Here is a 27,102-nt window from a genome sequence, read left to right as displayed (position 1 = left end):
CCAAATTTGAACCGATCTGGACCAAATTGACGAAGGATGTCGAAGGGCTCAACGCAACTCACTGTCCCAAATTTTAGCAAAATCGGATAATAAATGTGGCTTTTATGGGCCTAAGACCAAAAATCGGAGGATCGGTCTATATGGCAGCTATATCCAAATTTGAACCGATCTGAGCCAAATTGACGAAGGATGTCGAAGGGCCCAACGCAACTCACTGTCCCAAATTTCAGCAAAATCGGATAATAAATGTGGCTTTTGTGGGCCTAAGACCCTAAATCGGCGGATCGGTCTATATGGGGGCTATATCAAGATATAGTCCGATATAGCCCATCTGCGAAATTAACCTGCTTATGGACAAAAAAGACTCTGTGCAAAATTTCAGCTCAATATCTCTACTTTTAAAGACTGTAGCTTGATTTCAACAGACAGACGGACGGACATGTCTAGATCGTCTTAGATTTTTACGCTAATCAAGAATATATATACTTTATAGGGTCGGAAATGGATATATCGATGTGTTGCAAACGGAATGACAAAATGAATATACCCCCATCCTTCGGTGGTGGATATTATTAAAAAATTATTTCCATAAATAATGACCTAATACGAGTTATACAAAAATTTTTGCAGAGCGAAATAATAAAACGTCCGCTCCACTCAACGGTTCAAATCAGAATCGGTAGAATCGAAACACAAAATTTCAATGATGTACTTTGTTATCTTATTTTTGTACATTGAAATCTTAATGCAATTTTTCTAAAAAATTTTTCCATGCAACTTTTTTCAAGACAATATTTCGAAAAATTTTTAAAGACAAAATTTAATTAATGTTTTTACTAAAACTTTCTTAAGACAGAATTTCAATGTAATTTTATCTAAAGACAAAATTTCAATGCAATTCTATCTAAAGACAAAATTTGAATGAAATGTTTTTCTAAGACAAACTTGTCTGTATGCGCTTTTTAATTGGTCATAAAATTTTATTGAGATACCATTGCAGGATATTGGCCGGCTTTAGATCATTGTTTAGTGCTTTCTATTCGAAAAATAGTATAGCAAAAAACATTTAAAAAGTCAGCAAAAAATGTGTTGTTGCTAGAAGCATTTGAGTGGTTTCCTTTATCGCGATTTCATTTTCAACAAATGGATCAAGTTGCTTTACAACCATTTCCACTAGAATGAGTTGTAAAGCACACATCTGAATTTGACTGGCAGAATCAACCGTTGGGCGATCGCCGTGCGGAGAACAAAAGAGTTTTGCAAAAGATGTTTGTGTTCGTTGCTATTAGCAACGTTGGATAAGTTGGATTTGAATAAGGGAAATAAGATTTGATTTGTTTTCTATTGCGCTTATGAAACAAGTCGACTGAAAGAGCCCTATTCAAATTCCGATGTGTGCTTTGCAACTTACTCTAGAGAGAATGGTTGTAAAGCAACTTGATCCATTTGTTGAAAATGAAATCGCGATAAAGGAAACCAGTCAAATCCTACTAGCAACAACACACTTTTGCAGACATTTTAAATGTTTTTTGCTATACTATTTTTCGAATAGAAAGCATTAAACAATGGTCTAAAGCCAGACAATATCGTGCAATGGAATCTGTGCAAAGTGCGGTTCAAATCGGTCCATAACCTGATATAGCTGCCATATAAACCGATCTTGAATCTTGACTTCTGAACCACTAGAGGGCACAATTATTATCCGAATTGGCTGAAATTTTGTGCAACGTCTTCTTTAACATACATGTCAAATATGATTTGAATCAGTCTATAAGCTAATACAGCTCCCATATAAACCGATCTCCCTATTTTACTTCTTGATCCCATAAAGGACGCATTTCTTATTCGAATTGGCTGGAATTTTACACAATAACTTCTATTATGGTCTCCACCATTCAATTTCATTATGTTCTGAATCGGAACATAACTTGATATAGTTCCAACAGCATAGCAATTATCTTCATTTATCCTTTGCTGGCCCAAAAAGAGATACCCGAAAATGAACTCGACAAATGCGATCCATGGAGGAGGGTATACAAGATTCGGCCCGCTTTTACTTGTTTATAATTTTAAGGTTATTTTACATATTTGCCATCTGAAAACAACAGAAAATGTTTGCTATGTTAAGTCCGATGTCGCCGAAATTTGGGACAGTGAGTTGTGTTAGGCCCTTCGATATTCTTCTTCAATTTGGCTCGGATCAGTCCAGATTTGGATATAGCTGCCATATAGACTGATGTCTCGATTTAAGGTTTTGGGGCAATAAAAGGCGCATTTACTGTTGGGCCCATAAAGAGCGCATTAATTGTCCGATTTGATTGAAATTTGGGACAGTATGTTGTGCTTGGCTCTTCGACATTTTTCTGGAACTTGCTCAAATCGGTGCAGATTTGCATATAGCTGCCATATAGTCCGATATCTCGGTTTAAAGTCTTGGCCCCATAAAAGGCGCATTTATAATCCGATTTTACTGAAATTTGACACAGTGACTTTTGAACATCTGTGGCGTATATGGTTCAGATCGGTTTATTTATAGATATAGCTACTAAAAAGGCAAATATTTTGTTATACACAATTGAACAATGACTTGTTCTTATTAGTATTTGGTCCAAATCGGAACATTTTCGGTATAGCTGCTATGAAGCATACGGTATGAATTTTTCACCGGATTTTAACGAAAGGTAGTTTACATATATAACCGAGGGGGTGGTATCCAAAGTTCGGCCCGGCTGAACTTAACGCCTTTTTACTTGTTATACCCTCCACCGAAGGATGGGGGTATATTCATTTTGTCTCTCCGTTTGTAACACATCTAAATATCAATTTCCGACCCTATGTACACTTTATACATATTCTTGATCAGCGTAAAAATCTAAGACAATCTAGCTATGTCCGTCCGTCCGTTTGTCCGTCTTTAAAAATAGAGATATTGAGCTGAAATTTCGCACAGACTTTTTTTTGTCCATAAGCAGGTTAAGCTCGAAGATGGGCTATATCGGACTTTATCTTGATATAGGCCCCGTATAGACCGATCCGCCGATTTAAATGTGGCATAAAAGCCACATTTAATATCCGATTTTGCTGAAATTTGGGACAGTGAGTTGTGTTGGGCCACTCGACATCCTTCTTCACTTTAGCCTAGATCGGTCCAGATTTGGATATAGCTGCCATATAGAGCGATCCGCCAATTGAGGGTCTTAGGCCCATAAAAGCCACATTTATTATCCGATTTTGCTGAAATTTGGGACAGTGAGTTGTGTTACGCCCTTTGATATTCTAACACATTTTGGCCCAGATCGGTCCAGATTTGGATATGGCTGCCATATAGACCGATGCGCCGATTGAGGGTCTTAGGTCCATAAAAGCCACATTTAAAATCCGATTTTGCTGAAATTTGGGACAGTGAGTTGTGTTGCGCCACTCGACATCCTTCTTCACTTTGGCCTAGATCGGTCCAGATTTCGATATAGACCGATCTCTCGATTTAAGGATTTGTGCCCGTAAGAGGCGCATTGACTGTCTGATTTTGCCAAAATTTGGGACAGTGAGTTGTGTTAGGCCCTTCGACATCCTTCCTCAATTTGTCCCAGATCAGTCTAGATTTGGATATAGCTGCCATATAGCCCGATCTCTCGATTTAACGCTTTGGGCCCAAAAAAGGCGCATTTATTGTCCGATGGCGCCGAAATTTGGGACAGTCAGTTATGTTGGGCCATTCGACATTATTCTTCAATTTGGCTTAGATCGGTCCACATTTGGATATAGCTGCCATACAGACCGAGCTCTTGATTTAAGGTTTTGGGCCCATAAAAGTCCCATTTATTATCCGATTTCGCTGAAATTCGGGAGAGTGAGTTGTGTTAGGCTCTTCGACCTTTTTCTGCAACTTGGCCTTAAACGGTCTAGATTGGGATAAAGCTGCCATATAGACCGATATTTCGAATTAAAGTCTTGGCCACATAAAAGGCAAATTTATAATCCGATTTCCCTGAAACTTGTTACAGTGACTTATGTTAGGCTTTTCGACATCCGCGTCCTATGTGGTTCAGATCAGTTTATTTTTAGATATAGCTACTAAAAAGATCAATATTTGAACAATGACTTCTACTTATTAGTATTTGGTCCAAAACAGAACATATTTCGATATAGCTGCTATGGGAAATAAGGTATGCATTTTTCACCGGATTTTGATGAAAGGTGGTTTACATATATACCTGAGGTGGTGAGTGTCCAAAGTTCGCCTTTTTATACCCTCCACCATAAGATGGGGGGTATACTAATTTCGTCATTCTGTTTGTAACTACTCGAAATATTCGCCTGAGACCCCATAAAGTATATATATTCTTGATCGTCGCGACATTTTATGTCGATCTAGCCATGTCCGTCCGTCTGTCCGTCCGTCCGTCCGTCCGTCCGTCCGTCCGTCCGTCCGTCTGTCTGTCGAAAGCACGCTAACTTCCGAAGGAGTAAAGCTAGCCGCTTGAAATTTTCCACAAATACTTCTTATTAGTGTAGGTCGGTTGGTATTGTAAATGGGCCATATCGGTCCATGTTTCGATATAGCTGCCATATAAACCGATCTTGCGTCTTGAATTCTTGAGCCTCTAGAGTGCGCAATTCTTATCCGATTGGAATGAAATTTTGCACGACGTGTTTTGTTACGAAATCCAACAACTGTGCCAAGTATAGTTCAAATCGGTCCATAACCTGATATAGCTGCCATATAAACCGATCTTGGGTCTTGACTTCTTGAGCCTCTAGAAGGCGCAATTCTTATCCGATCAGAATAAAATTTTGCACGACGTGTTTTGTTATTATATCCAATAACTGTGCCAAGTATGGTTTAAATCGGTCCATAACCTGATATAGCTGCCATATAAACCGATCTTGGGTCTTGACTTCTTGAGCCTCTAGAGTGCGCAATTCTTATCCGATTTGAATGAAATTTTGCACGACGTGTTTTGCTATGATATCCAACAACTGTGCCAAGTATAGTTCAAATCGATCTATAACCTGATATAGCTGTTATATAAACCGATCATGGGTCTTGACTTCTTGAGCCTCCAAAGTGCGCAATTGTTATCCGATTGGAATGAATTTTTTGCACGACGTGTTTTGTTATGATATCCAACATCTGTGCCAAGTATAGTTCAAATCGGTCCATAACCTGATATAGCTGCCATATAAACCGATCTTGGGTCTTAACTTCTTGAGCTTCTAGAGTGCGCAATTCCTATCCGATTTGGCTGAAATTTAGCATGACGTATTTTATTTTTACTTTCAACTGTGTCAAATAAGGTTCAAATCGGTTCATAACCTGATATAGCTGCCATATAAACCTATCTGGGATCTTGACTTCTTGACCCCTAGAGGTCGCAATTATTATCCGATATGCCTGAAATTTTGTGCGACGGATCCTCTCATGACCATCAACAAACGTGTTTATTATGGTCTGAATCGATCTATAGCCCGATACAGATCCCATATAAATCGTTCTCTTTATTTTACTTCGTGAGCCCCAATGGGCGCAATTCTTATACGAATTGGCTGAAATTTTACACAGGTCTCCAACATATAATTTAATTGTGGTCCGAACCGGACCATAACTTGATATCGTTTTAATAGCAGAGCAACTCTTTTCTTATATCCTTTTTTGCCTAAGAAGAGATGCCGGGAAAAGAACTCGACAAATGCGATCTATGGTGGAGGGTATATAAGATTCGGCCCGGCCGAACTTAGCACGCTTTTACTTGTTTTTTGGTAACACCTGGTTGAATGCACACACTTTTTATCACATCCACATGTTTATACCCACCACCGAAGGATGGGGGTATATTCATTTTGTCATTCCGTTTGCAACACATCGAAATATCTATTTCCGACTCTATAAAGTATATATATTCTTGATCAGCGTAAAAATCTAAGACCATCTAAACATGTCCGTCCGTCTGTCTGTTGAAATCACGCTACAGTCTTTAAAAATAGAGATATTGAGCTGAAATTTTGCACAGATTCTTTCTTTGTCCATAAACAGGTTAAGTTCGAAGATGGGCTATATTGGACTATATCTTGATATAGCCCCCATATAGACCGATCGGCCTATTTAGGGTCTTATGCCGATAAAAGCTACATTTATTATCCGATTTTGCTGAAATTTGGTACAGTGAGTTGTGTTAGGCCCTTCGATATTCTTCGTCAATATGGCTCAGATTGTGTAGATTTGGATATAGCTGCCATATAAGCCGATCCTCCGATTTAGGGTCTTAGAAACATTAAATCCACATTTATTATCCGATTTTGCTGAAATTTAAGACAGTGAGTTGTAATAGGCCCTTCGAGATTCTAGGTTAATATGGCCCAGATCGGTCCAGATTTGGATATAGCTGCCATATAGACCGATCCTCCGATTTATTGTCTTAGGCCGATAAAAGCTACATTTATTATCCGATTTTGCTGAAATTTGGTACAGTGAGTTGTGTTAGGCCCTTCGACATTCTTAGTCAATATGGCCCTGATCGGTCCAGATTTGGATATAGCTGCCATATAGACCGATCCTCCGATTTAGGGTCATTGGCCGATTAAAGCTACATTTATTATCCGATTTTGCTGAAATTTGGGACAGTGAGTTGTCTTAGGCCCTTCGACATCTTTTTATACCCTCCACCATAAGATGGGGGGTATACTAATTTCGTCATTCTGTTTGTAACTACTCCAAATATTCATCTGAGACCCCATAAAGTATATATATTCTTGATCGTCGTGTAATTTTATGTCGATCTAGCCATGTCCGTCCGTCTGTCCGTCCGTCCGTCCGTCCGTCCGTCCGTCCGTCTGTCTGTCGAAAGCACGCTAACTTCCGAAGGAGTAAAGCTAGCCGCTTGAAATTTTGCACAAATACTTCTTATTAGTGTAGGTCGGTTGGTATTGTAAATGGGCCATATCGGTCCATGTTTTGATATAGCTGCCATATAAGCCGATCTTGGTTCTTGACTTCTTGAGCCTCTAGAGTGCGCAATCCTTATCCGATTGGAATGAAATTTTGCATGACGTGTTTTGTTATGATATCCAACAACTGCGCCAAGTATGGTTCAAATCGGTATATAACCTGATATAGCTGCCGTATAAACCGATCTTGGGTCTTGACTTCTTGAGCCTCTAGAGTGCGCAATTCTTATCCGATTGAAATGAAATTTTGCACGACGTGTTTTGTTATTATATCCAACAACTGTGTTAAGTATGATTCAAATCGGTCCATAACCTGATATAGCTGCCATATAAACCGATCTTGGGTCTTGACTTCTTGAGCCTCTAGAGTGCGCAATTCTTATCCGATTGAAATGAAATTTTGCACGACGTGTTTTGTTATTATATACAACAACTGTGCCAAGTATGGTTCAAATCGGTCCATAACCTGATGTAGCTGTCATATAAACCGATCTTGGGTCTTGACTTCTTGAGCCTCTAGAGGACACAATGAATGAATTTTGATTTGAATGAATTTTTGCACGAAGTATTTCGTTATGATATCCAACAACTGTGCTAAGTATGGTTGAAATCGGTCCATAACCTGATATATTTGTCATATAAACGTATCTGGGGATTTGACTTTTTGAGCTTCTAGAGGGAGCAATTCCTATTCGATTTGGCTGAAATTTTGCATGACGTATTTTATTTTTACTTTCAACAACTGTGTCAAATAAGATTCAAATCGGTTCATAACCTGATATAGCTGCCATATAAACCGATCTGGGATCTTGACTTCTTGACCCCTAGAGGTCGCACTTATTATCCGATATGCCTGAAATTTTGTGCGACGGATCCTCTCATCACCATCAACATACGTGTTTATTATGGTCTGAATCGGTCTATAGCCCGATACAGATCCCATATGAATCGTTCTCTCTATTTTACTTCGTGAGCCCCCAATGGGCGCAATTCTTATACGAATTGGCTGAAATTTTACACAGGTCTCCAACATATAATTTAATTGTCGTCCGAACCGGACCATATCTTGATATCGTTTTAATAGCAGAGCAACTCTTTTCTTATATCCTTTTTTGCCTAAGAAGAGATGCCGGGAAAAGAACTTGACAAACGCGATCCATGGTGGAGGGTATATAAGATTCGGCCCGGCCGAACTTAGCAGGCTTTTACTTGTTTAAACATGGCGCAGATCGGTCCAGATTTGGATATAGTTGCCATATAGACCGATTGATTTTTAGATATATTTTTTCAACGGCTTGTGATTCTGTGATTGCATTCTTTCTTCTGTCAGTTATCAGCTGTTACTTTTAGCTTGCTTTAGAAAAAAAGTGCGCGATATTTTGTTTACATTTGTTTGTTTGGCGTCAATTTTAATATAGGTACCACATGCATTGAAAGAAATTCATTTAACAAACCGAATCAACGCTTGTGATATGCACCTTAAACGCAATGAATTCGATCCGTTTTTAAAACGAATCATAACTGGAGGTGAAAAATTGATTGTTTACAACAACGTTAGTCGAAAACGATCATGGTTCAATCATGGTGAACCAGCTCAAACCACTTCTAAGGCTGATATCCACCAAAAGAAGGTTATGCTGTCTGTTTGGTGGGATTGGAAGGGTGTGGTATATTTTGAGCTGCTTCCAAGGAACCAAACGATTAATTCAGATGTTTACTGTCAACAATTGGACAAATTGAATACAGCCATCAAGGAGAAGCGACCAGAATTGGTCAATCGTAAAGCTGTCATATTGCACCAGGACAACGCTAGACCGCACACATCTTTGGTCACTCGCCAAAAACTGAGTGAGCTTGGCTAGGAACTTTTGATGCATCCACCATATAGCCCTGACCTTGCACCATCAGACTACCATTTATTTCGATCTTTGCAGAACTCCTTAAATGGTAAAACTTTCGGCAATGATGAGGCTATAAAATCGCACTTGGTTCAGTTTTTTGCAGATAAAGGCCAGAAGTTCTATGAGCGTGGAATACTAAATTTGCCTGGAAGATGGCAAAAGGTTATCGAACAAAATGGCAATTATATATTTGATTAAAGTTCATTCTAAGTTTTATTAAAAATGCATTTACTTTCTTTTAAAAAATCCGCAACTACTTTTTAGGCAACCCAATAGTTAATAAAGAGACCAATATTTTGTTAAACACAATTGAACAATGTCTTGTACTTATTAGTATTTGGTCCGAATCGGAACATATTTCTATATAACTGCTATGCGACATAAGGTATGCAATTTTAACCGGATTTTGATGAAAGGTGGTTTACATATATACCCGAGGTGGTGGGTATCCAAAGTTCGGCCCGGCCGAACTTAACGCCTTTTTACTTGTTTCTTTTGGTATTATAATATAACTGGCTAGGCCCGCTCCGTTGCGCCTTCTTTTACTTTATATGGAACAAAATTTTCCTTGGAATATTTATTACCATGCTACGAAAATAGTATATCACTTGACAATAGAAGTGCCTTTATCTGAATACCATATTATCTTAATTGTCTACGAATTTAAGTTTGAATGTAAGGTGTACTCCATTCTTAAAATACATTATTTCAGCCCGATATTCTCATGATATCTGATTTAGTGGTGTTTTCGGGGGTGAGATGGTCCCCCAGACACTTGGCCTTGAGAAAATATCAGCATCGTGCTCTTCTCTCAAATACCATTTATTTAAAACCCATATTGCCATTGGTTTAGAGGAGTTTACACGATAAGGCGCCCCCCAAATACATGGCCCCAAAATAGGTTATCAAATTCGTTTTCTAATCTCAAATACCTTTCATTTGAGTCACATATTGGCATGGTCGAAAATTGTTTTCCCCTTGGGGGTGTTTTGGGAAAGGGGTGATGCTCTAAATACATGGTCCTACATTTGGATATCAAATTTGGGGATTGGAGTGGTCCTCCAAACACTAAGCCCGGAAAATATATCAGCAACGTGCTCTATTCTCATATACCTATATATCATTTATTTGAACCCATATTGCCCTTGGCATTAAAATTGGATATCTAATTCGCTTTCCAATCTCAATTAAACTCCTTATTGCAAACGTCAGCAAATATGTCCGGTTTGGGGTATTGGCCCTAAAAACTATAAATATTTAGTTTCACTCTCTTTAATACCCAACTTGTCTTGGTGAGCAAATATGTCCTATTGGGGGGTTGTAAAGGTGGTGGGACGTCCCGTAGACAGTTGGTCCCTAATGTTGATATCAGATACGTGGTCTACTCCCAAATAACCTTAATTTGAGTCCCATATTTCCATAGTCGGCATACATGACCGGCTGGTATAGCTGCCATATAAACCGATCTTGGGTCTTGGCTTGAGCCTCTAGAGGGCGCAGTTCTTACCGGATTTGACTGAAATTTTGCACATAGTGTTTTGATATCACATCTAACAACTGTCGGCCGAACTTAGCACGCTCTTACTTGTTATGTATAAGAAGATTACTGCCAATTGGTAATTTGGCCCCAATTGAATTTTAAATGAGTTTTGCTCTTTTTATACCCACCACCATAGGATGGGGGTTTAGTTTTCTAGTCATTCCGTTTGTAACTCCTCGAAATATTCGTCTAATATATTCTTTATCGTCCCGACGTTCCGAGTGGATCTAGCCATGTCCGTCTATCCGTATGTCGAAATCACGATAGAGGATGAACGCGTAAAGCTAGCCGTTTGAGATTTTGTACAGATACTAAATAAAGATGTAGGTCGTTAAGAATAGCAAATGGGCTATAACGGTTCGGATTTAGATATAGCTCCTTCTCCGGAGCCTCTGGAAACCAAAATTTTTGTCCGATTTGCTTACAGTGTCCTGTTATGATTTCGCACAACTACGCGGATTACGGTCCTAATCGATCTATAACCTGATATACAATATATACCATATAAACCGGTTTCTCGATTATCCTTTTTCGGTTTCTAGAAACTTGATATTTTGCTGGTTTGAGAGAAGCTTGGTATGTGGAATAAAATTATTCCCTTCAACTTTATTTAGTTTGTATAAATTTCTAGCAGAATCCATGGTGGTTGGTTCCCATGGGTTCTCCTTAGCACGCTTCCCATGGGGTCCCCTTAGCACGCTTTTACTTGTTATTTTTATACCCTCCACCATTTGACGGGGGTATTGGTCTAAGACCCCATAAAATATATAAATTCTTGATCTTCATGACATTTTAAGTCGAACTAGCCATGTCCGTCCATCTGTCCGTCCGTCTGTTTGTCGAAAGCACGCTAACTTTCGAAGGAATAAAGCTACCCCCATGAAATTTTGCACAAATACTTCTTATTAGTGTAGGTCGGTTGAGATTGCAAATGGGCTATATCGGTCAACTCTTTGATATAGCTGCCATATAAACCTATCAGGGGTCTTGACTTCTTGAGCGTCTAATTACACAATTCTCATCCGATTTGGCTAAAATTTTGCACGACGAGTTTTGTTATGACTTCCAACAACTGTGTTAAGAATAGTTCATATCGGTCCATGTTTTGATATAGCTCCCATGTAAACCGATCTGGGGTCTTGACTTCTTGAGCCACTAGAGGACGCAATTACTATCCGATTTGGCTGAAATATTGCATGATGTGTTTTGTTATGACTTCCAACAACTGTATTAAGAATGGTTCAAATCGGTCCATAACCTGATAAAGCTGCCATATAAACCGATCTGGAGTCTGGACTTCTTGAGCCTCTACGGGGAGAAATTCTTATCCGAATTGGCTGAAATATAGCATGATGTGTTTTGTTTTGACTTCCAACAACTGTATTAAGAATGGTCCAAATCGTTCCATAACCTGATATAGCTGCCATATAAACCGATCAGGCGTCTGGACTTCTTGGGCCTCTACAGGGAGAAATTCTTTTCCAATTTGGCTGAAATATTGCATGATGTGTTTTGTTATGACTTCCAATAACTGTGTTAAGAATAGTTCAAATCGGTATATATCCTGATATAGCTGCAATATAAGCCAATCTCGGGTCTTAACTTCTTGAGCCTCTAGAGGACGCAACTATTATCGTATTTAGTGAAATTTTGCATGAGGTGTTTTGTTATGACTTTCAACAACTGTGCTAAGAATAGTTCAAATTGGTCCATAACCTGATATTGCTGCCACATAAACCGATCTGGGTTCTGGACTTCTTCAGCCACTAGAGGACGCAACTATTATCCAATTTAGCAGAAATTTTGCATGAGGTGTTTTGTTATGACCAGAGATGGCCTGTCAGAAACAGTGACGTATATGACATACGTTTCCGACGTATATTACATACGTCGAAAACGTCGTAAACCTAGCCAAAAAACTAGGTTTCTGACAGAAAAAAAAAATTCGAACGAAAATATGTCGAATTTTTGATCTGATTAACTAAAAATTTTGGCATAAGTATTAACACTCCATGTACCATTTCACTTGACACTTCCTCAGATGTCATGCATTTTTAACATATGTCGTTTACAACAGCTTTCAAAAAGCAAATTAAAACGGGAGAAGCAAATAATTTTGCAAAAGGATACAAAATAATTGCAATTTCTAAATATAATTGATGAAAACTAATAATTTATTGATTTTTTGCTTCACAAAAAAATCCTAAAACGTTACTTTATAAATTGACTTGAAATTTTCGTATATTTCCAATTTATTGTGTGAAAAATGTAAATGCAAAAATTAAAAAAAAACTTAATATTTCTTTTATTGCGAAATTTTTTTACATATAAACTCTTCTATATACAACAAATAAGTGACAATAATATTTGTTAAAAATCAAACTTTTACACTGAGTTATTAAGGTTTATGACGTTTGCGACTTTTTCTACGTTTTATACAAGTATACGACGTTTTCGACTTTTACAACTTTTTGACAGTCGGAAACCTAACAAATCGACTTACGGACCATCTCTGGTTATGACTTTCAACAACTGTTGTAAGAAAAGTTCAAATCGGTCGATAACCTGATATAGCTGCCACATAAACCAATGTGGGATCTTGTCTTCTTGAGCCTCTAAAGGGCGCGAGTATTACTCGTTGAAATTTTGTACAACGGCTTCTCTCATGACCTTTAACATACGTGTCGAATATGGCATGAATCGGTTTATAACCTAATACAGCTCCCCTATAAACCGATCTCCCTATTATACTTCTTCAGCCCCTAAAGTGCGCAATTCTTACTAGATTTAACTGAAATTTTACACAATGGCTTCTCCTTTGGTCTCCAATATTCATTTCAATTGTGGTCCGAAATGAACCATAACTTGATATTGTTCCAATAACATAGCAATTCTTTTCTTTTATCCTTTGTTTGCCTAAAAAGAGATACCGTGGCAAGAGCTCGTCAAATGCGTTCCATGGTGGAGGGTATATAAGATTCGGCCCGGCCGAACTTAGCTCGCTTTTACTTGTTTAATACTGAAACGAGCTGGATCTTTATTGATGTCGTTTTACATCTGTCTTTTGATGTTTTGTCTGAGTACCGTATAGAGATTAGACATAGGATTGCATATGAGACTATGATATAAAACTGCAAAACTACATTTATAAGATGACCCAAAGTGATTGTGTTTTCGTCCTCTTGTTCTTCTCTCTTTCCAACTAAACCAATGGGTAGTGGCGATATAAAAATAATCAATCCTAGGGACTTCCATAGGACTGTACCAAGGGTCTCAGATGGAATCAAACGCTTTATGTCTTATGTTACGATTTGACTCCCAAATCCAAGTAAAATATTGTGATGGCTTATCTTACCTTTGGGTCTCAGGGAACATGAACACTGTTAATGCAGATTTTTAGTGTTGATTCAGAAAACTTATCACCAGACGGAACTTAAAGCCAAGACTACCATGCGGTGATGGTATTCTTCTGGTGATGTGATTCACCAAAGAAATCTTGTGCAGAAAAACAAGTTGGCCACCGTCTGCAAAGACACAAATAAATTTTCTATCACTTCGGTTCATCTATAACCTAATCGGCAATAATTCCTTTAACTAAGACTTTTAAAGTTCTATGCGTACTCTTCCTTCAGAGTACCAATAAATAAAATACAATTCTATAGAGTGGCTGTATACTTTCGAAATTCTTATGAAAGGTTATTAAAACCAAATCGCGGAAGAACAAATAATCTCCACTTTTAACTGCAAACTACCTAGTGGATTGATAAGTTTAAGGGAGATATATTTTCCAACATAGATCTGCTTCGCTTGGACGGCTGAATCAAAAGAGGAAGTTTTCTCGATTCCTCGAGTGAAGGCGGTCTATTTTAACTACCAAGTAGTCCCAAATACGGGTTACTTAATAAAACACACGGCTCTTATCGGCAATCATTTTGCTTGTTGTTATAGGCAAATTGCCGTCACAACATATGATACAAAAACAAGTAAAAGCGTGCTTTCGATCGACAGACCGACGGACAGACGGACGGACATGGCTAGATCGACATAAAATGTCACGACGATCAAGAATATATATACTTTATGGGGTCTCAGACGAATATTTCGAGTAGTTACAAACAGAATGACGAAATTAGTATACCCCCATCTTATGGCGGAGGGTATAAAAAAGGATATAAGAGAAGATTTGCTCTGCTATTAGAGCGATATCAAGATATGGTCCGGTTTGGACCAAAATTAAATTATATGTTGGAGACCTGTGTAAAATGTCAGCCAATGCGAATAAGAATTGCGCCCTTTGGGGGTTCAAGAAGTAAAATAGAGAGATCGATTTATATGGGAGATGTATCGGGCTATAGACCGATTCAGACCATAAAAAACACGTATGTTGATGGTCATGAGAGAATACGTCGTACAAAATTTCAGGCAAATCGGATAATAATTGCTACCTCTAGAGGCTCAAGAAGTCAAGATCCCAGATCGGTTTATATGAAAGCTATACCAGATTATGGACCGATTTGAACCATACTTGGCACAGTTGTTGGATATCATAACAAAATACTACGTGCCAAAATTCATTCAAATCGGATAAGAATTGCGCCCTCTAGAGGCTCAAGAAGTCAAGACCCAAGATCGGTTTATATGGCAGCTATATCAGGTTATGAACCGATTTGAACCATACTTGGCACAGTTGTTGGACATTATAACAAAACACGTCGTGCAAAATTCATTCAAATCGGATAAGAATTGCGCCCTCTAGAGGCTCAAAAAGTCAAGACCCAAGATCGGTTTGTATGACAGCTATATCAAAACATGGACCGATATGGCCCATTTACAATACCAACCGACCTACACTAATAACAAGTATTTTTGCAAAATTTCAAGCGGCTAGCTTTACTCCTTCGGAAGTTAGCGTGCTTTCGACAGACAGACGGACGGACGGACATGGCTAGATCGACATAAAATGTCACGACGATCAAGAATATATATACTTTATGGGGTCTCAGACGAATATTTCGAGTAGTTACAAACAGAATGACGAAATTAGTATACCCCCCATCTTATGGTGGAGGGTATAAAAAAGGATATATGTAACAGAAGATTTGCTCTGCTATTAGAGCAATATCAAGATATGGTCCGGTTTGGACCACAATTAAATTATATGTCGGAGACCTGTGTAAAATGTCAGCCAATACGAATAAGAATTGCGCCCTTTTCCGGGCTCAAGAAGTAAAATAGAGAGATCGATTTATATGGGAGATGTATCGGGCTATAGACCGATTCAGACCATAAAAAACACGTATGTTGATGGTCATGAGAGAATACGTCGTACAAAATTTCAGGCAAATCGGATAATAATTGCGACCTGTACAGGCTCAAGAAGTCTGGGAGATCAGTTAATACGAAAGGTATATCAGATTATGGACCGATTTGAACCATACTTGGCACAGTTGTTGGATATCATAAGAAAACACGTCGTGCCAAAATGCATTCAAATCGGATAAGAATTGCGCCCTCTAGAGGCTCAAGAAGTCAAGACCCAAGATCGGTTTATATGACAGCTATATCAGGTAGTAGACCGATTTGAACCATTCTTGACACAGTTGTTGGATATTATAACAAAACACGTCGTGCACAATTTCATTCCAATCGGACAAGAATTGCACACTCTAGAGGCTCAAGAAGTCAAGACCCAAGATCGGTTTATATTGCAGCTATATCAGGTTATGAACTGATTTGAACCATACTTGGCACAGTTGTTGGATATTATAACAAAACACGTCGTGCAAAATTCATTCAAATCGGATAAGAATTGCGCCCTCTAGAGGCTCAAGAAGTCAAGACCCAAGATCGGTTTATATGGCAGCTATATCAAAACATGGACCGATATGGCCCATTTACAATACCAACCGACCTACACTAATAAGAAGTATTTTTGCAAAATTTTAAGCGGCTAGCTTTACTCCTTCGGAAGTTAGCGTGCTTTCGACAGACAGACGGACGAACGGACGGACAGACGGACGGACATGGCTAGATCGACATAAAATGTCACGACGATCAAATATATATATACTTTATGGGGTCTCAGACGAATATTTCGAGTAGTTACAAACAGAATGACGAAATTAGTATACCCCCCATCTTATGGTGGATGGTATAACAAGTTCAAAGGCCGAGCCGAACTTTGGATACCCACCAACTCGGGTATATATCTAAACCACCTTCCATAAAAATCCGGTGAAAATTGCATACCTTATGTCCTATAGCAGTTATATCGAAATATGTTCCGATTTTGGTCAAATACTAATAAGTACAAGTAATTGTTCAATTGTATATAACAAAATATTGGTCTTTTTTGTAGCTATATCTAAAAATGAACCGATCTGAACCATATACGACACGGATGCCAAAAAGCCTAATATAAGTTAATGTGTAAAATTTCAATGAAATCGGATTATAAAATCGCCTTTTATGGGGCCAAGACTTTAAATCGAGATATCGGTCAACATGGCAGCTATATCCAAATCTGGACCGATTTTATTCAAGTTGCAAAAAAATGTCGAACGCACTGTCCCAAATTTGGGCGAAATCGGACAATAAATGCGCCTTTTATGGGTCCAAAACCTTAAATCTAGAGATCGGTCAATATGCCAGCTATAGTAAAATCTGTCCCAAATTTCAGCAAAATCGGATAATAAATGTGGCCTTTATGGGCCTAAGACCCTAAATCGGTAGATCGGTCTATATGGCAACTAAATCCAAATCTGAACCGCTCAGATCGGTTCGAAGGATGTCGAAGGGCCTAACACAACTCACTGTCCCAAATTTCAGCAAAATCGGATAATAAACGTCGCTTTTATGGGCCTTAGACCCTAAATTGGAGGATCGGTCTATATGGCAGCTATATCTAAATCTGAATCGATCTGAGCCAAATTGATGAATGTCCCAAATTTCAGCAAAATCGGATAATAAATGTCGGCGGATCGGTCTATATGGAGGCTATATCAAGATATAGTCCGATATAGCCCATATTCGAACTAAACCTGCTTATGGACAAAAAAAGAATCTGTGCAAAATTTCATGTCAATATCTTTATTTTTAAAGACTGTATCGTGACAGACGGACATGTCTAGATCGTCTTAGATTTTTACGCTGGTCAAGTATATGTATACTTTATAGGGTCGGAAATGGATATTTCGATGTGATAAATATACCCACCATCCTTCGGTGGTGGGTATAAAAATAATCGCATGCGGAAAAAAGGTAAGTAAACAAAGCAAAAACCGTTGCAGTTTAAAATGCAAATCCAAGTACAAAAAGTCCATTATACAATCCGACGAGCTAAGCCCTTTTTCCACTTTCTAAGCGGACCAAGTGTTGAAGCAACTTCAACAACATTTTTGCAGTCATTTTTATATAAGTCATAAACATCTTTAGAATAAGGCAAATGAATTATATTGAATTTAACCATTTGAATTTTCTTTAACGTTAATTAATATAAGATTGGCAACGCTTTCATCCTAATATGTATCGCAACGAATTGATTACTAACTAGTACGTACTAAACCCCCTTTTTGTCTCTTTCTAACATTATCTATACGGCTGAAATACTTTACTAAATCAAAAGGGCGTCTTTCGCGCTTGCTTAGCCTCAACTAACTTCACTTGTGCAGCATCATCGTTAGGAGGCGGTAAGCAAAGAAATCGCTAATAAACTGTTCCACATTAGCAAACTGAAACCTTGCCTTTTTTCTTCTTCTTCTGTACTTTCAATGGTAAATTGTTACGGTTCTGGAAGCATCCAATACAGTCCACTCATCACATTTACTACCAGAATTGTACATGGTCCATCGAACCTGGAAAGAACAAGTGAATCTATAAAGCTGGGATCACGTCCACCGCTCTAGTTTAAAAACAAATTATTCTATAACTTCCATAGAAGACAATGGGAAAAAGGTACGTAGGATTTATTAATGTGTGAACGGATAGGGATTTGGCGATTAAATTTGAATGTTACATGACATGAAAGTCCAAAAATAAAAAACTGTCTTTTGTACTGTTGAAACCCAAAAAAGGCGCACATAGTCCACATGAATAATTCTCAATGCTCTTGTCAAAAGAGTTTCTTGATGATACCTTCGGAAACTAATTTTGCTTCACGAGCAAAAAATATATGGAAATCGAATCTTGCTTCACAAGCAGACTATATAAAGATTTAATATTGCTTCACGAGCAAAAATATATGAACGATCGAATCTTGCTTCACGAGCTTAAGATAATCTTCAGAGCATTTAATTTTATGAGACTATAGGAATAAATAGACATAAAGTGTGTATTTGCATTGCTGTTTTCTAACCCAGAACTTAAGAGTACGACTGTTATCTAAGTTGCTGTCATTCCAATCTGTCTTTGCAACAACAAGAAATTGCAGATTAGAGAGTAATACTCTAATAGCACTGGTGTAATTTGCACACTTTTGTTATACATAAGTGATCGCAAAGAGACACAATTTTTTTTTTTTTTTTACTTATACTGATATACTCGTAATTCTCGAATATATAAATTTTGTTGCACTTCACGCCCACGCCGCTGCTGGCATACATAATTCTCTACGTACAGAGGAAGAGGTAGAAACGAAATCTCATCACGGACGCTCTTCCCTTTGCCATTGGATTTGTCATTTCACACTGGCTTAACTAACAGGCTCCCAATCCTATGCGACTACGGTTGAGACCTCTAACTTTCCATTACTGACTCTCTTAGATTGAGACTTCTTCCACTCCACTGCAAATACATAAAGCCAAACTCATCTCTTATACGTACAGAGCCGTGCTGATCTGCAGACGAATACATTCAGGCTGCTAGAAGACCAATGAGAGGCGATTCCTCATTTAGTTTTTGAAGCGAGGCTGCATGGATGGTGTATGAATATGAAGAAATAATCTTTAGAAAAGAGAAAAACAAAAACTTTTTCGTAATAGAAATGTGGAAGATTCTAATTAGAAAACTATTGAGGTGAACGGAAATAAAGTTGAAAGTGTATAGAAAGTTTAAAACATAGTTGTGGCAAAATCTAATTAGACAAGTTTGTTCTTACTGAAATTAAAGCGTGTGTAAAAAGCAAGGAAGTTTCCGGTTTAAAGAAAAGAAAAAAGAAAAATTGTGCCTTAACATCGATTAGCATCCATTGAATAATTGAATTCCATGTGCTAGAAACGAAAGGGAAAAAGCCCCAAATACATCATAGAATTTGTTGGAAATTGGAGACACATGGAGTATTAGCGGCTAAGTCAGACAAGAAACCGGTATGATTTGCAAAAGGGGGAGAGAAGGTTAGCGGTGAGTGCATTCATGTTACAAAGTATACATACGAGGGCCGTTTGTGAAGTCACTACTGAAATTTCATTCTTCATAGAAAAGCTGTTTTATGAATGTTGCTACTTTTCCTTGAACCTTACCTTTTATCATGACAATTTTCGATTTTCATTGAAACAATGGTTTCACGTAAGTTTCATTGACAAAATTTTATAAATTCCTATGAGAAAATCAATTTAAATAGTTGTTGGCTTTCAGTCCCTGAAAAACACGCGATATTGCCAAAAAACGCTACATTTTCTAAATAAAAATCTGGATATAACGAAGAATTCACGAAATTATCTGGAAGTCAAAAGGAGATTGTATATTTAAAATTGAAAGTGTCCAACAGGTGTCATGTATGACAAGTGGCCAATCACAGCCGGGAATTGAATTAAAACGAATTTGTCAATAATACACCGGTTGGAAGATGAAACATGTATTGTTATGTGTAGACAGATGGCTACGATGCTCCTACAAATTTCATACATGAGGAGGAAAGAAATTAAACACGAATTAAATTTTAGAGATATATGCACATCAGGTTATGAAGTTATCTTGATGAAGTTTGACATCAATACTTGAATATAATATTTGATGCTTATATTGACTCACCTATACTTTGGGATGAGAATATATGTAGGTCATATATCGAATAATAAAGGACAATCCACGTCAATGCACATACATATATATTATCCCAGGAAACGATTACTCTGTTACCCACTTACCCAATTTCTCGCCATGAAACCATAAAATGGTTATTTTCTAAATAAACAGCTTATTAGAGAGTACCGCAACATTGGAACCCTTATTTGTATTGAACCCATTATGCTACCTTAATTTTTTTCCTATTTACCTCCAGTCGATTATTTTCAATCTAAGCGCATGAATTTATTTACCATATTGCTTACCTGAATGAATTGTATGGGACTGAACCCATCTCTCACCTGTATTTTTACATTACACCTTATATGTCCTGGCTTGGGATATAGGTGACACTTGACATACTATATTTCATATGAATTACCAATTGACACCTTAGGAGCCATAGAACTTTGGTTTATTTATCTATTTCGGAGATAAGAGACTTAGTACGGTGAACCGGAAATATTAGCACTGAACTTTGGGATTAATCGCTCCGCCGCTGAGGAGGAGAGCACGTTGAATCGGGGTAGAAGAAGTCCATAGCACGCACGCGTTACTATTCAGAGTTCCTTTCTGGAAGAAGAGCTCAGGAGGAAGTCCCAAGACGTTTGGTGGAATTTTTTTTTCTCAGAATCATTTTATCACGAATGGCTTAGTGACTGGGAGAAAGAGAGTGACCATATTTCGAAGGAGACCAGTATACACAAGTTCCGTGCTGGGGTTTTAATTGGTTCACTGCGTTTTAGGATCATCCGTTAAGACCTGTAACCGGATATATTTGACCAAGTTGAATTTTGTACTATATTCACGTTGGTACGGAATTCCTATGATCGCGATTGGTAATTGATGTTTTGTTATTGGACCTGAGTTGTCTTCGGCGGTTTTCGAAGAGCAATCTGTGTTGAGTTCGAGTAGAGGTCTATATATTACCCTTTTATTTCACTGATAAAGGTACCATTTGAGGTTATTTGAATAGGCCATTATTTGTTATACTCTCAAAATTTGTAGTTTGTTTGGTATTTCGTCGCTTCTCACATTCAGCTGAAGATGAGTTCCCAGAGGTTTATCTTTTTTTCGGACCAAGTGGTCACTTTTTGCGCCAATTTTTCTGGAATTCCCATTGAGGATCATACTGCATCTAGTTTGCAGGTCGAACTAGATGACTTGGAGCGACGTTGGCGTCAACTGACACAGGTTTATGAGACGGAGATGACGTCTGAAAAACCTGAGTACACTCAAGAGGTGCGCAATGCGATTCACTCGAAGTTCTCTGAATCTTGTAGGGCATACAAGGCCTGTAAGGCGGCTATTCTTGATTTGGTTCAAATTGAGAGGCAGAAGCTGGAGAAGTCTAAGGCGAAGGAGGAAACAGAGACTAGGGCTACGGAAGATGGGGGTTTCGTTGTAAAAGTCCCGCCATGCGACACTGAATTTTTTAGTGGTGGCTACGATAAGTGGCCGAGTTTCAGGGACATGTTTACGGCAATTTATGCCAAACACCCCAAATTGTCTCCTGCGCAGAAGCTATTCCACCTTCGGTCAAAGACGCGTGGGGAGGCAAATCAGATCGTGAAACAGTTTGCGCTCACTGATGAAAATTTCAAGTTGGCTTGGGAGGCTCTGCGATCGCGTTATGAAAATAGACGCATTCTGATAAATTACCAACTTAGGAGAATTTTCGAAACTGAACACGTATCCTCAGAGAAAGGGAAGGCTTTGAGGAACTTACAATTCACAGTTAACAACTGTCTGACTGTTCTAAGGTCCTACGGTTTATCTGTTTTATCATGGGACCCTTTTCTTGTTTTCTGGGTGTCGTCCAGGCTGCCGGACGAAACACTTACTGCTTGGGAGAATTCAATAGATGACCACAAATCAATGCCAAGTTGGAGTCAACTGGATGATTTTATCGCGAAAAGGTTAGACATGTTAGAGTCAATTTCCGATATGAAGAGACCGACGAATTCTTCTCAATCTGCTCACAAATCTCAGAATTTTCACACGAAGTCGGATTCGAATTATCGCCCATGCAAAATTTGTCGACAGAACCATTCTTTGAGGGGCTGTCCACAATTTAAGGCTTGGCCACTGGGTAAGAAGAAAAAGTTTGTTTCTACCAACAAGATTTGTGAGAACTGTCTCTCCTACGGACATCAGGCTCAGAATTGCCAAAGCGAAAAGTTGTGCCAGACTTGTCAGCAATCACATCATACTATGCTACACCCGGATCCCACTGGCCCCGCCGGAAATAGGAATTCAGGTGCAAGACATACAAGTGGAACAACCGGAAACAGCTCACAAAACAACCAACATGAATCATCCTCATTTCACGTCGATGCACAATATGAGGATGAGCCATCTACTTCCTATGCCGCCTATGATGATGTATCGAATGTCCAATCTAATTTTGCAAACTCCGGACAAGAAACGGTTTTACCTACCGCCTTAGTGAACATCGAGCACTTGGGAACATTGTTTGCCATTCGGGTATTTGTTGATCAAGGCTCTCAGGAGTCCTTTATTTCAAGTCGAATTGTTAGACAACTTTCAATCCCCACTAAAAAGTCGTTAACTCGAATATCTGGGTTAGGAGGAACCGTTCTGGAAAACTCATCTAAACTGTGTGATGTTACTCTGCAGTCCCGAAAGTCTGACTTCAAATTACGCACCTCGGCCATTGTTATTTCCAATCTGAAGCATTTAATGCCAGGTGCTCCCACCCAAATTTCTGATTGGTCGGCGTTAAATCGCCTGGAATTGGCAGATCCAAACTTCTTTAAGCCTGGCCCCATAGATATGTTGCTTGGAAGCGATATTTTACCGTATATCATTAAATCTGGTGTTCAAAAGAATGTTTCTGGAAGTCTTTTGGCACAGGAAACGGAATTTGGGTGGCTGATAAGTGGACCACCAAGACCACGCTCTGTTACAACATTTGCTTCCTGGGTGGTATCCACTGATACTCTAAATGACGACATTCGAAAGTTCTGGGAAATAGAGGAAGTTCCAATTGCAAAACCTCTTTCTGAAAGTGATGCCCGGTGCGAAGAATTTTTCCGAAAGACAACTGATCGTCTGCCTGATGGGAGATACAGGGTCCGCCTGCCATTCCGACAGGATTTACCGCCTGATAGAGTACTCGGATCTTCGCGACGTATTGCTATGGGACAATTCTTTCGTATGGAGAAAACTCTTGGACATTCTCCTGAACTTGCCAAAGAATACAAAAGGGTATTATCTGAATATTTAAAGCTTGATCACATGGAAATCGCGCCATCAATGGAAATATGTGAGAACAATCGCTACTCTTCTTTTTATCTACCGCACCATGCTGTGGTTAGATCTGAAAGCGTCTCCACCAAATTAAGAGTGGTATTTAACGCATCCAAAAAAACTTCTACAGGAGTTTCATTGAACGACATGCTACATACAGGCCCCACTCTTCAAAACGATCTAATGAACGTTATATTGCGCTGGCGATTTTTTAAGTATGTGTTTAATGGCGACATTGAAAAGATGTACCGCCAAATTCTGATTCACGAAGAGGACAGACCCTATCAAAAGATACTGTTTCGTAACTCGACTAGTGAAGGGGTTGATGATTTCTGGTTAAAAACTGTCACATTCGGTGTGAACTGTGCACCATATCTGGCTATACGCACACTGTTGCAATTGAGTGAAGATGGAAAGAATACCCACCCAACGGCTGCATCCATTCTACGAACCCAAATCTATGTGGACGACATTCTTTCGGGTGGACACACAATAACGGAAGCCCGATCACACGTCTTGGAACTTATTGACTTGTTAAATTCTGCGGGTTTCCCTCTAAAAAAAATGACGGCTAATCACTCTAAAATTCTTCAACACTTGCCCCCGGAAGACCTTCTTACAGAAGATTTTTTGAAAATCGAAGAAACAAGCGATACCAAAACATTAGGCATTCGATGGAATGCTATGTCTGATCAATTTTATTACAAAGTCACCAACATTTCCATTCCGTCTACTCCGATTACTAAACGGAAAATATTGTCTATAGTTGCTAAACTATTCGATCCAGCTGGTTGGTTAACCCCGATAATTGTATTGGCCAAAATTCTCATGCAACAGCTTTGGATTGACGGCACGAACTGGGATGAGGAAGTCAAACCACACTCCTTGGAAAAGTGGAATATGTTTCTTTCAAATTTCAATGAAATTGAGAATATTAAAATTCCTCGGTGGATCCATTACGCCCCAGAGGCAAGGATTCAAATTCATGGCTTCTGTGACGCTTCTGAGAAAGCATACTGCGCCTGTTTGTACATTGTATCAACTATTTCGGATAGCGCTACAACATCGTTTCTGTTAGTTTCCAAAAGCAAAGTGGCACCGTTGAAAACTGTCAGTCTTCCCAGGCTGGAATTATGTGGAGCTACACTGCTATCAAAATTGTTGAAATCAGTTCGTCAACATTTAAGCTTCACTGTTTCAGAAATATATCTGTGGTCAGATTCTACCATTACATTATCCTGGCTACAAAAACCTCCATTTTACTGGAAAACCTTTGTTGCCAATAAAGTTTCCGAGATACTAGAAAACGTTGGAAATGTCAACTGGAGATACGTTCCAACCAAGGATAACCCTTCCGACATTGGTACTCGTGGATGTACTGCGTCAGAACTAGACGCAAATCATTTATGGTGGCATGGACCACAGTGGCTCGTCAAACCATCTGAGTTTTGGCCTAAGCAAATGACCTACAAAGAGGCTTTTATCGAGAAAAAGGTTATTACCTGCCAAACACAAGTGATTGACGATATACTGGAACGGTTCTCATCTCTCGATCGGGCTCTACGGGTAATCTGTTTCATGCTGCGATTTGCAAGGAGATGTCAAAAAAGGAATTTCCCGGAAACAGAAAATGTATTCATTTCTCCGCAGGAGATTATTTCTACAAAATTTCGATTAGTAAGACTTGCACAGATTTCATACTTTTCTGCCGAATACCAGGCCCTTGAGTCCCACCAACCTATTAATTGCAAAAGTAGGTTATTGACTTTAAATCCATTTCTCGACGAACATGGTCTGCTGCGAGTAAATGGCCGCTTGGCAAACTCGGACTTAAGCTTTAACGAAAGATTTCCCATCATAGTGCCACAGAATTCCAGGTTTTGCAAGCTGTTTATTGATTATACACATAAGATTCTTTTACATGCGGAGCATCAAACCATGTTGCGTGCTATTCGACAGGAGTTCTACATCATTCGCCTAAAGAGCGCTGTACGTCATTGTGTCAGGAGTTGCAAAATCTGTACCGTTTATAAACATCGAGTGAGAAACCAAATTATGGCTGCATTACCGGCTGAAAGATGCACATTCTCTTTGCCTTTTACGCACACTGGACTTGATTTTGCAGGTCCGTTTGAATTGAAAACTTCCAAATTGCGAAATGCGAAATTGCAAAAGGGATACGCTGCTATATTTGTCTGCCTATCGACCAGGGCTATTCACTTGGAGGCCTGTTCAGACCTTTCCACTGAGGCCTTTCTTTCCACCTTTAATCGTTTCGTAGGACGACGGGGGTTTCCTAAAAAAGTCTTCTCAGACAATGGTACCAATTTCATTGGAGCAAGTAGATCTCTCTTAAGGGAATACAAGGAGTTCCTCAGAAAGGCCGAGAAATCGGTTGCAGAGAAGTACGGAATGTACGGGTTTTCCTGGCATTTCATTCCACCCCATGCTCCACATATGGGTGGCCTGTGGGAGGCAGCTGTAAAGAGCATGAAGGCTCATTTACGGAAAGTTGCCTCCAATCTCAAATTTACTTATGAGGAATTTTCCACACTGTTGGTCAGGATAGAAAGTGTGCTTAATTCCAGACCATTGTCACCAATAAGCGAGGACCCGACTGATCTTATTCCTTTAACCCCTGGCCATTTCATAAGAGGAGCAGCGCTTATGGCGATCCCTGAAGAGTATTCAGACAATCTCTCTTTGATGAATCGCTGGCAAAGACTGAAATCTTTGCAAATAATGTTTTCTAAACGGTGGAAAAACGAATATGTTTGTGAACTACAAAGAAGATATAAATGGAAATCATCTCAACAAAATTTAGAAAAGGATGACTTCGTTGTGGTCAAGGAAGACAATTTACCCCCTACTGAATGGTGCTTAGGTAGAGTTATCAAAGTATTTACTGGGCAAGATTCAAAGGTTCGTGTGGCGGAAATACGCACACAGAGGGGTACAATTGTTCGACCCTTGGTTAAACTGTGTATCCTTCCAAAAGCTTAGTTGTCAAATTTCTCCAAATCCGTTCACACATTAAATATACCAAATCCTACATTTCAGCTCAACATCTAGCACACCAAAGTGTCGTATCTGCGAGGAAAGACATTTCCTAAAACATTGTCCCAAATTTCAACGTATGCCTGTCTCGGAACGACGGAAGGTCATAAGAGAAAAAGGCTTTTGTTTCAATTGCCTATGCACTGCACATACACGAAGCTGGTGCCCATCCAGGCAAAAGTGCATGGTATGCCAACAAAATCACCACGCTATGGTTCATACCGACGACAAATCCTCTGGAACCAAACAACAAAATCGGAATGCCCATTTTAAGACGAAAGGAAACGGAAGAAGCGATTCAGCTCTTCGGGAAACACCTGTAGCCTCTAGCCGTCAGAAACACTTAAATGAGCGTTTGAGCCGACGTCCAACAATGCACGTTTTCCT

At 39.0% G+C, this 27,102-nt stretch overlaps 1 protein-coding gene across 1 annotated transcript; it reads left to right on the top strand.

Annotated features, from left to right (window-relative positions):
• Window positions 1-21,432: 21,432 nt before the first annotated feature.
• Window positions 21,433-26,661, top strand: LOC131996318 (uncharacterized). Its single transcript, XM_059365891.1, has one exon. It carries the CDS (start codon window positions 21,433-21,435, stop codon window positions 26,659-26,661), a length of 5,229 nt encoding a protein of 1,742 aa, XP_059221874.1.
• Window positions 26,662-27,102: the final 441 nt, after the last annotated feature.

The sequence above is a fragment of the Stomoxys calcitrans genome, chromosome 1, assembly GCF_963082655.1.
Source record: "Stomoxys calcitrans chromosome 1, idStoCalc2.1, whole genome shotgun sequence".
NCBI lineage: Eukaryota > Metazoa > Arthropoda > Insecta > Diptera > Muscidae > Stomoxys > Stomoxys calcitrans.
Note: the sequence above shows the minus strand (reverse complement) of the source record. Positions and strands in the feature narration are given on the sequence as shown.